Genomic DNA, 16,348 nt, shown 5'->3' with positions numbered 1-16,348 from the left:
ATTTAAAATATTCTTATCTGTACTGATCCTTATGTCAATTGTCATATCACTGATGTGTCAATACGAGCTGAAAGTTAAAAGTTAAAACTGTGTTGAAGCTTTTTCATTACTTTTTCATCTTCGTCTTTCAAAATAAATAGAATATTAATTAAAATCACAAATTAAATATCACTAACTAGACTTTAGAGACAATCAACCAATATTAGATTTTTTAATAGTACATTATAATCATTCTTTTAAGGTTTACAGAATAATATGAAAGACATGAATTCTACAATCGCTAGCAATATTTCTGAGATAGCAAAATTAGCAAGAAAGTTTAATTGTTTTTATTTAGCGGGTTTGTATTATTTGCTAACTTAAGAAGTTTTTGTCACCAGTTTATTAATTAATTTTTATTTGATATAGGTCTACATCAAGGTACTTGTAAACCATTCTTAGTGGGTGGTCATCAAGTTGGATTGATTCGTCCTGATATATTAAAACATTTGGAAAGATTTCCTGAGGTAATTCATTCTGAATTAAGAAATATCGTACAGAAAGTGCAAAGATATACTTTTTAAGCATTTGCTCAGTGTATGTAGTGTTCATGTTTACTACGTTACATTTAAGGTTTTTCGAGTTACTGGAAAGTATGTAGAATTAAACCCGGCATTTAGGGATTATAAAGAACGAACGTCAAGGATTGCGGCGGTGTTACAATCTTTAAAGAAGGAAGGTGAAATATGTGCTCTCAAGGGTTGGAGAGATGAGGTAAGAATATTTTTTTGTCTAATTATGAATATAAAAAAAAAATGTTATTAATGTTGCCAAAACTAGTGTAAGAAAAATATCTTCATCCTTTTTAAGCCATTATATTAATTAAAATAAATGTTGAAAATATATTTTTCATACTCTGTTCTGTCTCTAACAAATGTTTTTTTGTCCTCAGTGTTTTGAAGTGAGCACTCCATTCTATCATGAAAGTCTTATGGAGATGGACAGAAGCGCCATATGTCTTTTTGGCATAAGGAATTATGGTGTTAGCATAAATGGATACCTTTTCCACCCCATAAAAGGATTATGTATTTGGCTTCAACAGCGAAGTTTTACCAAACAAACTTGGCCAGGTATGTCTTTTTAATTAGACACAATTTATTTCTAAGAAAGAATCAGGTGATATTTTAATTTGATATATGAAATGATTTGAATTACTTTATTTGAATTATATACTTATAAATTTAAAAATAGCAGAAATTAATTATCTTTTACCTCATAATAGTAATACTACATAAATTATATTTTGAACCTATTGTTTTTATAACTTATTGTGTAGGCAAATGGGACTGCTTTGTGAGTGGTGGATTAGCAGTTGGTTATGGTATAATGGAGACTGCTATCAAGGAAGTTGCTGAAGAAGCTTCGGTAATTGGTGATTTAGCAAAAAAACTAGTTCCAGCTGGTTGTGTCAGGTATGTTGATAATGTTATCTTGAATTATGTGTCAAATATTTTAGTTTGTTATGGAATTTAAAAAATGCCTAATCATTTAGTGTCAACTCATTGTCTTATTCTTGTTGTGGTCTAAGTATTATAAGAAAATGTGCATAATTCCCGGATTAACAAGCATTAAATTATAATACATGTTAAAATTAATGCTTTTTAAATGACTGTCTAAAATTGACTTAAACTCTTGGATATCAAACATCAACTAATAAGATAATTTCAATACTTTATGGATTGGAATGCCATTACAGCAATGTTTACTTAGTTATTCTATACGCATTCATACTTTTGCAACCTATATTTTTCTGTAGACACCTAAAGGTATAAAATATGCAATCGATACTCATACTTATAAAATATACATAAACAATTTTATAAAATTGGTCAAGCGGTTTTGAAGCCATAGATTAGGCATAGATATGACACAATATGTTGCAGTCTTTTTCTAATTCAAATTACATTGTACAATTAGTTGAGTGTGGGAGGAGTGAGCTTAATAAATTAAAAATATACTATTTCAGCTTTTACTTTGAGAGTGAGAGAGGTTTGTTTCCAAATACAGAGTATGTATATGATCTGGAACTTCCGCAAGACTTTAAGCCTGAAAATGCTGATGGGGAGGTTGAAACCTTTGAATTGTTGACAGCTGAAGAGTGTGTACAAAGGGCTTTAACAACTCAGTTTAAAACCACTAGTGCACCTGTGTTGTTGGACTTTCTCATTAGACGGGGATTTATCAACCCTGAAAATGGTATGTTCAATTTTGTTTCTACCTGTTTTAAGATTCTTTAATTGCCAATTGTTTAAATATTTGACAATATAATATTATATTGCTGCGCAAGGTACATATTACAGTGTTTAATAATTTAAATTCATAGAAGTAGATTTCTTATTTCAGTATTTGACATTAGACATAAACCTTTTTCACATTCCAGCCCTGCGATTCTGTAACTCACTTTTCGAACTCACACAGCGGTTTTCGCATCGGCGGTCGCTCTCAAATCAGTCATTTTATGATTTGGCATTCTGAAAAGGTGGGAGCTTGTAGATTGTTTATCAGAATGCCAAATCCAAAAATGACTGCTTCACGACTGATTTGAGAGCGACGGCCGATGCGAAAACCGCTGTGTGAGTTCTAAAAGTGAGTTACAGAATAGCAGGGCTGAACTTTAATTAAATTAATAATAAATACAATTTGTAGAACAGGGGCTCCCTAGGGCTAGTATGGGAACTAGAGTCAGATCAGTTTTGTAACAGCTATATTTTGTTATGATTAAAGTTTATTATTATTACACAATGTTTATATAAAAGTGTATACCAAATGATGCACATTTAGGGCAAGATTATTTATTAAATTAAAACTGGTTTTGTCAAATACGAAAAGGTTTTATTAAAAAAAAAAATATATGTTTAATGTATACACTAATAGCTACTAGTGAAAATTGGTTCATTTCAATGGATAAGTGTTGTGGTTCAATTATTGCTTTAGCTTTTATAAGTCGGCTAGAGCCGGTCTTGTCTAGGTCAACTTACGCGCCGATAGTTATAAATTAAACGTAAACAGCCATGCAGACGATGGGTTCCCGTAGCAACCGGCACGTTGTCTTGTTCTCACACACTGTAATTATTGTAACCTGTCTTTGTCACTCGGAAATTAGTTAATTAGATTTTAGAATTGGTGATTTACGTAGTTTCATTAGGTCTTTTTTAATTAAAAGAATTATTTCTGAAGGCATATTTGACATAAATTATCTTTATAAAACCACAACAGGAAATATTATCAGTGAGTACACTAAACGATAACAAAATTTGCAACATGATTTCCTCAATTGCCTAGATTTAGGTCAAATTTTTTAATTTCGGTGTTATATCATTTCGTTTGGACACAATCTATACTAATATTATAAAGAGGAAAGGATTGATTTTTTGTTTGTTTGAAATGAATAGGCTGCGAAACTACTGAACCGATTTCAAAAATTATTTCACCGTTGGCAAGCTACACTATTCCCGAGTGACATAGGCTATGTTTCATTTTCAGAAAAAATAGGGATGCTTACTAAAACTTGAATAATCTAACCGAAGGTAAAAAAATAAACAAAAAACTTCCTTCAATCGCGTGCGCTGCGAAAACTATTAATGATAGAACAAAATGATGTATTAAAATTTTTCAGGACACATCACTATCTATAAAAAATATCGCGCAAGCATGTCTCTATCTTTTATAGTTACGTCCACAATAAGCGTCCTTATATTAATTTTTTGTTATTAAAATAGCTAGAAAAGGCTCTTTATTCGTACCTAGGTATTGGTCTTTATCAAAATAAATACCAACGTTTCACATAAGCTACAATTTAATGGCATAACCACCAAAAAAGTATGGTGGAATGGTGTTCTCCTGCCGTTTCTGTTGAATAGTTTACTACTATGTAATGTAACAAAAATCTTAGGGCCGATTTACATTATCTTAGTGTTTAGGAGAGTATTTTAGTACAACTTGAAAGGCAAGTTCTTTAGTGCGTTGCGAGTGAACGTTTACATTTCTTCCAGTAGAGTCTCATTACAGCGCCACAATGAACGCGCAACTACGTCGGCAAATACGCTCTATTCTACGCAAAATACTAACTGTAGTTATGGAACAAATAGAAGACGAGATTTTATTCGAAATAAATAAACTAAATATAAATAATAAATAAAATAGCTTCTTTTAAGGCAGTGTATGCCGAATGCCTAGCCTGTTTGTATTTGTATAAATTGTTTTTAACGTTCCACAAACATTCGTGAACAACATATTCAGACACAAATTTGATAGTTGTATCTTCCGACCATTTAGCCATCTTTAAAAATCAAAAAACACGCACGCGTTTCATGGCACTTGTGCACTCTCCTAAAGATTTTACTAAATTACGTGTTTATAGACAACGAGGGAAGATCTCGGGGGTTGCGCGGGCGCGGGAGGGGTATCACTTGAAACAAAAATAAAAAGCGATTCTATTTTGATTCAACTTGAAAGTCAAGTAGAACCGTACTAAAGCAAGTAGCGTTTACATGTTTCAACTAAAGTACTATCCTAAAGCACTCTGCTAAACACTAAGATAATGTAAATAGGCCCTTAGCCACAGCAACGCTTGGCCGAGTCTTCTAGTATTATATATATTTATGATTTTTTAAGAACCTAACTATCGGCATATCATCGAGTTACTCCACGTCCCCTTGCAAACAATCTACAAGTGGCCTCAAACGGACATTGTGACCAATGGAGATGGAGAAAATCTACAACATTAAATTTAGTACAAAAATTGGTATTTCGGGCCCATATTGGTAATATCTGAAATGTAAAAATTCAAGATCTAGTATTGTGAATCTACAAACGGCGCAGAAAAACAAAAGACATTAATTTGAAGATTCCAAAACTAGATTTGGGTTTTGTCACAGTTTGTAACATGGGCTCCATGTGTGGCGTATCCGTTTTATCTTTAACATTATTATCTCCGATTATTTTGTCTTCCACAGTTTTAAACTTTTTTATATTTTGCGGAATGTTATCTTTCTGATTAATTTTCTGATAAAGTTTGCAGTTGATATAATTTAGAACAAGTTTTCAGTATATCTAAAATGAAGTTTTAAAAAGATTTTGTTATTTCAGTTCAATTTTTGTACTTAAAATCTGGGATTTTACAGTTTGCTTGGCATTATATAATTTATTCATAGATTTGCCAATTAGTCACATTTCTACAGATAGCTAGTCTTTGCTTTTTTGTATAATTTTGTCTTTTGTCTGATCCATTTTCGTAGGTTAACTAATGCTTATGTTCAGTTGGACATTTTTGACATACATTAGATTATTTCCATTTGTTTGCTTGATCACACATATACAATAAGATCTATTGCATAACAGATAATAATAAATTATTTATCGAATTTTGGAGTAAATATATTTCATTTGAAAAAATCGTTAAACATCTGCAAATTTAAATAACGAAACGTCTGATCATGTCTATTGGTTTTAATTGGTTAATACACGCTACGGACCAATGACAGCTAGACCAATCACAATCAAGCGACATGATCGCTCATTTCGTTCACAGTTCACACAATGACAGTTGACATCGAGCAAGTGAATGGAAATATAGTTTTGATAGTTTAGCTAGGGACATTTAATTTCTGTGATACTTTACCGATTTGGTATAAGCGATATTAGTTGGTAATTTATAGGACGTGTGCGATTGGAATTTCTTATTACAAAAAATATGTAGGACTTGGATTGATTTAATGATGCAAACTTAGCAAACAAAATTCTAAGTATATTTGACGTTAAGTCATTTGAATCGCGATTGTAAAGTGAGTATGTTAATTGAAATATAATATTAGAATTAACCTAGATTTATGCTGTATATTATTTGCTAATTAAATTGTATTGAAGATTGTATTATTTTAGTGTATTCAATAGGAAGCATGTAACTCTAGTCAGTAAAACGTTCAAAGGCCGAAACATTTTTTATTGTTTTTATATACATAATTGTATTCAAACTTGTTTTTAAAATTTTAGAAAATTCCTGGTACGCCTAAATATTTATCAAGAGGTATGTATTAATAAAAATAGTTAAATTTAATTTGGCGCAGTAAAAGGAAATTGTTTTGGAATGTTAATTGTCTGTAATAGCGTGTAATGTGTCAAAATAGAATTGACATTTGAATTCAGGACATTTTATTAATAATAATTTCAATTGAGAAAATAATTTTGTATTATTTCAAATATATTTTAAGTTTTAGGCAAAGGCAAAATTTACGTATCTACCGAGATGACATGCCACGACGCGGGTAAATAGTTTTAAAACGATTGTATTAAGCCTAGTTATAGACGTTACTGTTATACTGATATCACGAGCAAAAAAATTCGATAAAATACACGTGATTACCAATAGTAATCTCAGACGATAAACATTTCGTTCGTTGCGTGTAATTTTTCGAATTATTTCTTGCGTCCGCGTAAATAAAGTCGAGTGTAGTTTCAGATGGAAAATGTACAAAGTCGCGCCTTACACTTTTTTACATTTCTACAATTAACCATTGTTATTGGCGAGACTTTTTACCAATTTTACATGTTAATCGTTTACATTTGAGATTTTTAGGGTATGCTTTCCTAAAAGTGGATAATAAATTATAAGTCGATGTGGCGTTTTATTTTTGAACCGAACCATTAAACCGACCTCATATAGATTTCAACGTGTCCACTCCAGAAATGCGTGGATATCTCAAAAACTACTGAACCAGATTCGACGAAATTTAACATTGATTCAATTCCAACATCACATACAGGTCAAACTGATAACATCGTTTTTTGAAGTCGGTTAAAATGGGTTGCATAAATAATTCAGAGACATTAAATGCATATATCTTTTAACCGATAAGTGCCAGTATCAACGATGACATCATTAAAGATGACTAGTATTGATGATTAAAAATAATTTTCAAATAAACAATTGAATACAACATCCGATTTTACTATTAAAATTCATGTCATTTTACCTACGTAAATTATTAGGTAAGTTCTGGCGGTATTCTATAAGTTCTAATAGAGTTCATACCGGCGCTGGAGTTGAATGTAAACAATTATTTCTAGTTGGAACAAAGCACAAGTTTGTTTGCTGAGAGATGATCAAAGTTTCAAAGGGTATTAAATAAAACACAATATAAATACATAACTTTAATTAAGGTTAGTTTTTATAGATATCAGTCAAACCTATAAACCCATACATATTAAGTAACTATAAGTTGATACTAAAGTAACTTTATTCGTAAAAAATCAGTCTAATCGAAGTCGCACCCTTCAACTAAAATACTCATCTCTTTTCATCACAGCGTAAACACCATTTGACAGAAAAAGACAGAGTACTTCAGTTCAAGAATGCAAATGATTGATTTTTTAAGAATGTTAGAGTAAGCCTTGGGCTTATATTTTAAATTGAATTTTTGAAAAAAGAATTCCAAAATGTAATGGAAAACATTTGTAGGAAGAACATTTAATGTAAAAATGTTTACAAAATCTTACAAATTAGTTAAACTTTTTCCCAATATGTATTCGAGGCGTTACAAAATGACACTGTGATGAATTATATCTATTTATATTCTTATATAAGCACACAAAAGCAATGTTATTCGACATATAAAAGTTATTAAGATAAGTAGTTTTTATTTGTAATAAACTTGAAAAAAAAACGACACATTTTACGTTTATTTCAAATGAAAACCGCTCCAATCTAGTTTCAATGGATGTCATTTTTGAAGTTTGACATTCGCATTCTCAAGACGAGAGACGTCTTTGAGTATTTAAAAACGTTAATTAAAATGAAATTTCTAGACATTTTTGACAGTTCTCAACAGATTATCACACCAAAACTATGTAAAGCCACAAGAAAACAATTTACATTTTGAAACTCGATTTGACGTTTGAAAATACGCGCCGCACCGCGGTTTTCACAAAAACTCTTAAAATAAGGCAAAAAAATTACGATTTGTTCATTTAATTGCAACATTTAAAAATACGAATCTAATAATCGTCTCCACGCGATACAACTTCCTTGCAAGTTGGTCTTAGAAGAATTGTATGCTCAAACTGGGCCGTGTAACAGCCCTTTATGTCGCAAAGGGGCGGATAGGCGTCTACAACGCCCTTATCGCACAAGTCCTTCAGAGCCATAGCATAGCGAGTGGCCCCTGCGCGTTCTAACCACCTTTTGCAGAACGCTAACGTACTGAAATTCTTGTTTATCAAGTTCAGTAGTTGTTTTGATGATTGAAGGCTGAAAATGTAATTTTAATACTATTGCATAACACAATCAACTTTGTCATCTTAATATATATAAATTACGTATCACGTTGTTTGTCCGCTATGGACTCCCTAAACTACCGAACCGATGTCAATCAAATTTGCACACCGTGTTTATTATTTACACAATATTATTTTATTGCAAAATTTTTGTTTATTATTTGACAGTCAAAATTGTAACAGATGGCGCTGTGTTGAAAGTACCAATCTTTCACATAAGCTACCATTTAATGGAATAACCACCGATAAAGCATGGTGCTCTCCTACCGTTTCCCTTGAATAGTTTACTACTATGTAATATAACTAAAACCTTAGCCACAGCGACGCTTGGCCGGTCTGCTAGTAAAATATATAATGTCCAAATATGATTAAAATTTTGTCTAACTTATTCTACATAAAAGTAATTAAGGTTTCTAATAGCTTTTTAATGATTTAGATATTCTAACTAGTGGCCCTTAGCAAAATAAACATATTAATGTAGTCTTATAGTATGTGAAGTTAAAAAAATTGCAACAGAATAGCCAACACTTTGTAATTTGGCGTTCAAGTATTACGTAACGAATTTTTGGAAAACGTTACAATTCGGAGCGGGGATTGAATTACGCGTTATTGTTAATATTATTTTTGATTTTCTAGCACATAATGGCATCTTTTAAGTATAAAGAGTCACTGGGTGGTCACGAAACGTTTTACTATTGGGTACAGAAAATCATTATTGCGCGTTACAGGGTATGTGTGTGTGTGTCAATAATCTCCAAAAATTGCGTGATGTAATACTTAAACGCTCCCCAATGCAAAATCGAAGCATTTAGAAACAATCAAAATCAAACCCAAAGTTTAGAAATAACTGGTGCTTTGTGTAGTTGAAATAAAAATGACATACCGTAAAGGCACATATTGCTGGTCAAAGTTCTTCATATAATGCGAACAGTCCATGTCATCGTGTACTTGACCACGGCCCGTGGAGCCAAACGTCTCGATCGCGTAGAACTCGTTTTCCTCCATACGCGTTGTTTCACCTCCCTTTACTATGGGCACTGTTTTACCCGCATGAATGCCTAAAAAATTTAATTAATATATAATGTATCTGGTATATGATTGGACAATTCACACCAATTGAGCTAGTCCCATGCTAAGCTGGTGAAGCTTGTGTTATGGGTACTAGGCAACGGATATACATACATATTATAGGTAGATAGACATATAAATACATATTTAAACACCCAAGACCTAAGCACAACACCAAATGCTCATCACATCTATGTTTCGTCTCAGCCGGGGATCGAACTCGGGACCCATGGATTCGCAGTCAGGGGTACTAACCACTAGACCAATGAGCCGTCAACTATAAGTGTACTTTTTTATTTGAGACCAAATAAAAAAGTACATTTATAGGAAGAAAAAAGGAATTGTTTGTACAAACTGCTGTATAACAGCCCTGGACGTAACAAGGGTATATATAGGCAACTATTACCCCGTTAGTGCAGAGATACTTAGGAGCTCTGAAGTATTTCCGAACCAATTCGACTTAGGGTCCTTCAAGAAAAAAGCGTAACAATTCTTAAAAGGCCAGCAACGCACTCGCGAGCCGTCATTGAGTGTCCATGGGCGGCGGTATTACTTAACATCACATGAACCTCCTGCCCGTTTGCCCCCTGTTCTAAAAAAGTGGCTCTGGTGTGTTCTAACCACCACAATTCATTGAAATATAACTTAAGAAAAGCAATATTTACTTAGACTATTTTACTAAAAATTTCTACAATCAATTAATATACTCAGCATTTGATTTCTTAGAATCTGTGGAAATTGGTTAGGGAGCGTTCAAGTATTACGTAACGTATTTTGAGGGGGGGGGGTCCTTTTGTAAAACGTTACGATGCAGGGCGAGGATTAAATTACGCGTTATTGTTAATATTTTTTTCGACTTACACCACATAATAGTAACTAAAGAGGTGGTCATGAAACGTTTTACTATACTTGGGTACTGAAAAACGTTACGGCGAGTTACATGGGGGGTGTCAATAATCTCCAAAAATTGCGTTACGTAATACTTAAACGCTCCCTTAGGTATCGACTTCACTTTACTAGTAGCCATGAGTCATGATCCTTATTTATCTATTGAAAAAAAATATTTTGAAAAATAAGGAACAGAAACAAAATTTCATCAAAAAAGGCACTTCATGCTTACGGTATGGTCCAATAGAGTGACCATTGAGGTTTCGGATTGGCTTCACCTGGTAAATCTGTCCATCTATTTCCACTTCATGGGACTCCATGACCTGAACACGAATTCAAATAATTGGTTTACGGTTTACAAACATATTAAACAAATACAATCATGGCAAAACATTTCAAATACAATATATCACTAAGGTGAGCAAAGTGAAAACAAAAGTAAGAGTACAAATTATTTCTTTGGAAATACAAATAAATAATTCAAAGGTTTGATTCTGACACAATAAGTGTTGCACATAGTATTGTCTTTTATTGACATAACTTTTACACATTTAAACAAAGCACTTTTTTACCAGATTAAAGTATAATTATATGTATTATTATAAATTATAATTGTTTTACATAATTTAAAAATTTTCCAACGTTTCGCGTGCTTTACAGCGTGCGTGGTCACGGTGACTGAAGACAAAAGGTGGTGAATGTCAAAATCACTGCTGTAGAAAAGTTGTATTATCTGTATTTATTTCCCCGAGTTGGTATCAACTAAAAGATGGAGGCTTTTGGTAGGTGTAAATTTATAATAATGCATAACTTCAATCCGGTAAAAAAATGTTTCCTTTACACAGTAAGTGTTCTTATTTACCTCTTGTACTGCAGCACCAACATCACACAACCTTACATCAACCCCTGAAGCCTTAATACCAGCCTCTGTTGCCTCTTGAACGCCCTTCACCAAAGGATCATAACGCGGGTTGAAGTGGAGCGTGAAGGCGCAATCAATGATACGTCCATTAATGTGTGTACCAAAATCTATCTTGACGACATCATCATATTCTAATACTGTGGTGTCACCTGAATTACAAATACATATGTAAAGAAATAATTATATTTCTTAAATTAGATTATTCATTATCTATTTTGTTTTTATAAAATACTAGCCGTTTCCCGCCCGCTGTGCTGGGCGAAATAAATAAAATTTTATGTTTCATTATTATTATTTTTTCATATTTTTCATATCTTCTTTTTAATTTCCCGATAAGAAAATAGAAAATTTTCGAAAATCGAGTTTTTAACAGATGTTGACGTTTTGAGGCCCTAGGAAGCCTCCCCGAATGTTTCCGACGTGAAGTCCGTATGTAGAAATTTTCAAAAAAGTAAAACAGCAATAAAAAAATGAAGGAACGTTAGAATTCGAAAAATAAAAAAAAAAGGAAAAATTTCGCATCGAATGGTGGTAGTTTCATGTCGATTAGATCAGTGGTTTAGGCGTGATTGAGCCTCAAACGAAGACCATTTTCATTATATATATATATAGATGTTCATTTAGTTTTGTTTGTTAGTCTATGGAGAAAACACTAGTTTTGTTTGTCTATGTATGTGTCATTTTTAATTTGAATATGAAGTGTTTATAATGTATTATCTTCTTTCATAATCTATAATAATATAAAGATGTAATATGTTTGTGTACATATTTTGTTTTTAACCAGCTTATCCCTTTATTTCCTTTTGATCTCTTTGTTTATTTTTTCTCGCGTTTAGTTCCCCAACCTTTTACTTGAAACTGGCATAAAGTTAAAACTATTGCCATAATAATAAAAAAAAAAAATGAAGTGTTCCTTATGAGTACATTTTTAATGATTGATTATAAAAGAAATAGGGTAAAAGTACAACTGAAATAGCAAACTCTAAATGTTGTTTCTTAAAATAAATATTTTTGCAACACATTTGAGTTTAACTCCCTTATACATATATAAATACTATCATTTTCTCACCTTAGAGTTCATTAACACTTGATAATGGACCTTCAGATAGAACAAAGAAAAATGATTTATGGAACAGAAGCAAAGCAATAATTAAGCTTATCTACATTAATTAAATGAATACAACAGAAAGTTACTTTAAAGTGGAGAAGTTATTTTTAATTTTAGTTATTTAATTATTAAATATTGGATGAACGATATGTTTCTACAATGATTGATCTAAAATAATCAATGAAGCTCGAGAATCAAAGGTGTGGTAGAGATAATGAATATAATAAAATATCGCCAGTTGCCTTTCCTTTACATGTAATTATGTTAATTTTTTTATATTATAAAGCAACAAAGTGTAAATAAATATAAAGATGTCTAAATTTTTTTTCTCAAAATATATTCCAAAAGTCAGATATTACTATTTAGTCTTATTTATATTACTACTATACTTTACTATGTTTATATATAGTTGTATATTGTTTTTATGTTTTACAATACAAATAACATTTATACAATACATATGCAAATTTATTTGATTAAAAACTGTAAATGAACATATATTCTTACCAGTGTTAGGAGTGTAATGAGCAGCACAGTGATTACGGCTACAACCAGTAGGGAAAGCCAGCCCTGCCTTCAACCCATCTTCACCAATTAGACGTCGAGCAGATGATTCCAACTCTTCGCATATTTCAATCATAGTCATACCTGGTTTAATCCATTCACGCATGTGCTTCCGAGTCTAGAATATTTAAATTTGATATTATGAGTTCTATATTTAAGCATTCAGCTTATGCATTGAAATAAGCTAATTATTTATTTGACTTGACTTTATTATACTTTTCCCAACCCATATTAAATGTATAACTTGATACAGAAGCTGCAGTTGATATGGTCTTGAAGAAAAGCACATCTACACGGACAGTCACTTTTAATAAGTTAGCCAATATAGGTTATACTATTGTTTTAAATAATTTAAGTATTTGAAGGAATACTTAAAATATCAACGCCAGATTAAAAAGTGATCATTACTTATTTTTATTTGTTGCACAAACCTGCCTATGTGCTTCTGCAGCATGTCTTATCTCTTGATAGATATCTTGATGCATCCTATCCAATGCTCTCTTTTCTTCACTTGAGAATCTTTCTTTAGCAGTTCTCTCATCAATACCTTCAGCTGGACCGTGGTCCATTATCTGACCCTCAGGGAAGTTTCCTAAGTTAAGTAAGTAATACTTAAACCAGTTGTACTTGACATGTACCCTAAGTCTGTATAAAAAGACAGACTAGCGTAATATATTTATTTATAACTTTAGTTCCTACTCATTCCAGTTTTTAAATATAAAAAAATACAGATTTAAATTCTTCTTCTTAATAACTTCAAAATTAGCAAAAAGTTTGAAACATCCTTGATGTTACTCTGTACCACCCATTACAGTGTTTTTTTGTTTTGCAGCATTGTTTTTCATATTAGATTGTGACCCTGTAAATAAGTATGAGTTTTTATTTAAAATATGATTAAACCTTACCGTCAGGGAAGAGCTCAGCAATAGGAATTGTAGGTGGGCTAGTTTGTGATTTTATGCCACTTTTATTTTTGTTCTTATTTTTCTTTTTCTTCTTTTTGTCTTCACCTTCACCAGCATTGTTTTCAACTGGCGCCACATTGTTTTTTTCAGACACTATTTCAGTACCATTTTCTCCTGTTCCCTCAGTAGGTGTAGCTGAAAGCAAGGGTTAACGTATCAAATCGAATCGACCAAATGCATTTTTATGTTCTTGTAATTAACTCGAAATCATTGTCGGTTAAATTATATTGACAAAAGCTACTACATGATAAACCTCGGAATAGTAATGGTGAAGATCTTGAGCATCAAATAGAATTTGTTATTCTATTTGATGTAAATTACTTAAATTTGTAACCTAACCTGTCTTCTTCTTCTTTTTTTTCTTTTTCTTCTTTTTAGCGGGGTCTTTGGTGTCGGATTCCTCTACACCGTCAACTTCCTCTTCTTCCTCATTATCCAACACTTGTTCAGTTTCTTCAATAGTTTTAACGCCAGCCATGACTCTACAATTTCAGAAACTTAATTTAGCAATAATAATCACTTAACACAATTCACAGCTCACATGCGTTGTGCATTTTTGATTTCTTACTTGAAGTTTCAACTCGTGCTTTTAGTTGAGTCAATTGTCATATTAATTATTACCAGTTCAAAAAATTTTAAAATTACTATCCAAAAAAAGGGAAATAATTTCTGGGAATAATAAAATATATAACAATGAAATAATGCTGAGCGCATCTCTTTAGTGTTTGAATTAGAATACTGAGTAGTCCACACATGGATTAGTCTTTTAACGTATATGCATTATAATATAATAAAGATTGGTAACTTAGACAAGAATTTTTACAGCAATAGCTGTACATAACATTCAGAATGCAAGCCCCGCAATCAATTCCCGCGATGTTACAAATTTAAAAAGTATCAGTGGTTTTCCGTCAGCCACAGTTTGTGCCTTGTTGTTTCCTTTGTACTTATATAATATTCTCATTTATTTATAATTACATTATAACATAGCATGGATCGAGACTTTATATTTGTTTTGGCATTAAAATAATTGCCCTTTATATTGTATATTTTTTATAGCCGAAAGACGCGATCATTGAATCAACCCGACTTCACCTTATTGGCGTGCTGCGTGCTTTGTGCTTTAAGCACACACTTTCTCTAGTCCTATACAGGCTACAGAGGCCCTTTTGCAATTACGTCGTTTGATTTGCCACTCGAAAACTAATGAAACTAATTGAATTTTGCGTATTGACCAAGTGCTTCGTTTTAGGGAGTTTAAAATAAAAATCATTAATTCATATTCATATAGGTAACTTTATATACACTTATGAGCGTCAGTAGAACCTGGTTGCAAGAAAAAGCCTGGTAGACCGAGGCTGCGTTGGTGGAATGGAGTTGTGAAGGACCTCGAAACGATAGGGGTTTCGAACGCAAGGAACACTAAACAGATTGCTATAGCGTGATATACTTGAGGAGGCTAAGGCCCACATGGGGCTGTATAGTCATTGATGATGATGAATTATCTGACATTATAATGGACTATGACCAGCACAAACTACGCCTCAAAACTACTTACGGGTCGGGTGCGTAATCTGGATATAATGAAGAGACTGGGTCTACGGGTTCCAAGCAAGAAGCCTGAGGCGGAAGTCTCAGCTTTTGGATGTACCGCGCGCATACTACAACTTGGTTAGCGAGGAGCCACTCACGCGAGCAATACATATATTAAATAAAATTTCTATCGAGGCAGACCTATTTGTTTGTACAATTGCTGAGTTCTCAAGAGCTGTTTGTTATATTATTAGTTATAAGACTAGGTGTGTATATATTAAATGTAATTTAATTGTAGGATTATCGGTGTAACTTGCTTGAGCTATATAATAAACACAAATACATAAATTTACTAGCAGACCGGCCAAGCGTTGCTGTGGCTAAGGTTTTTGTTATATTACATAGTAGTAAACTATTCAAGGGAAACGGTAGGAGAACATCAGTCATAGGAACCACCATGCTTTTTTGATGGTTATGCCATTAAATTGTAGCTTATGTGAAACGTTGGTACTTTCAACACAGCGCCATCTGTTAGAATTGTGACTATCAAATAATAAACAAATATTTTGCAACAAAATAATATTGCGGGTATAAATTGAGATGTAAGCTATCCTATCTTTTAAGTTGGATCAAACTACACACGGTGTGCAAATTTGATTGAAATCGGTTCAGTAGTTTAGGAGTCCATAGCGGACAAACAACGTGACACGTAATTTATATATATTAAGATTACAATACACGAGTTATTAATTTCAGGGCTAATAAAAATCATAACGTGATGGGCATTATGTTTATTCAAAAATTTCTATAGTTCGTTTCATTTTATACAAGGTAAACGGATTCTGTAGGAATTTAGCAACAAAGCTAAGCTTTTATCTCGGCTTATTGCGAGGTCACGGACGGATACTAATTGATTACACTCGAAATGTTGTAAAACTTTTAGTTTATTGCGTAAAAGGAAATGTGATCGTAACATTAGCTCCACGGTTA

The 16,348-nt window shown here is 32.3% G+C and overlaps 2 protein-coding genes across 2 annotated transcripts; one reads left to right on the top strand and one right to left on the bottom strand.

Moving 5' to 3' along the window:
* The first annotated feature begins 83 nt into the window (after positions 1-83).
* Positions 84-6,653, top strand: LOC125056006 (uncharacterized protein YJR142W). The gene is made up of 7 exons (XM_047658812.1): positions 84-340; positions 409-506; positions 613-753; positions 932-1,109; positions 1,316-1,451; positions 2,006-2,235; positions 4,654-6,653. Exons 1-7 carry the CDS (start codon positions 256-258, stop codon positions 4,764-4,766), a joined length of 981 nt encoding a protein of 326 aa, XP_047514768.1. The 5' UTR covers positions 84-255; the 3' UTR covers positions 4,767-6,653.
* A 522-nt stretch (positions 6,654-7,175) lies between these two features.
* On the bottom strand, positions 7,176-14,399 carry LOC125056003 (methionine aminopeptidase 2). The gene is made up of 8 exons (XM_047658809.1): positions 14,165-14,399; positions 13,766-13,960; positions 13,292-13,452; positions 12,804-12,978; positions 11,129-11,337; positions 10,499-10,589; positions 9,194-9,368; positions 7,176-8,284 (listed from the first exon to the last, which is right to left on the bottom strand). The coding sequence occupies exons 1-8, from the start codon at positions 14,301-14,303 to the stop codon at positions 8,032-8,034; spliced, it is 1,398 nt and encodes a 465-aa protein (XP_047514765.1). The 5' UTR covers positions 14,304-14,399; the 3' UTR covers positions 7,176-8,031.
* Positions 14,400-16,348: the final 1,949 nt, after the last annotated feature.

The sequence above is a fragment of the Pieris napi genome, chromosome 14 (assembly GCF_905475465.1).
Source record: "Pieris napi chromosome 14, ilPieNapi1.2, whole genome shotgun sequence".
NCBI lineage: Eukaryota > Metazoa > Arthropoda > Insecta > Lepidoptera > Pieridae > Pieris > Pieris napi.
This window is presented reverse-complemented; position numbering and strand designations above follow the sequence as displayed.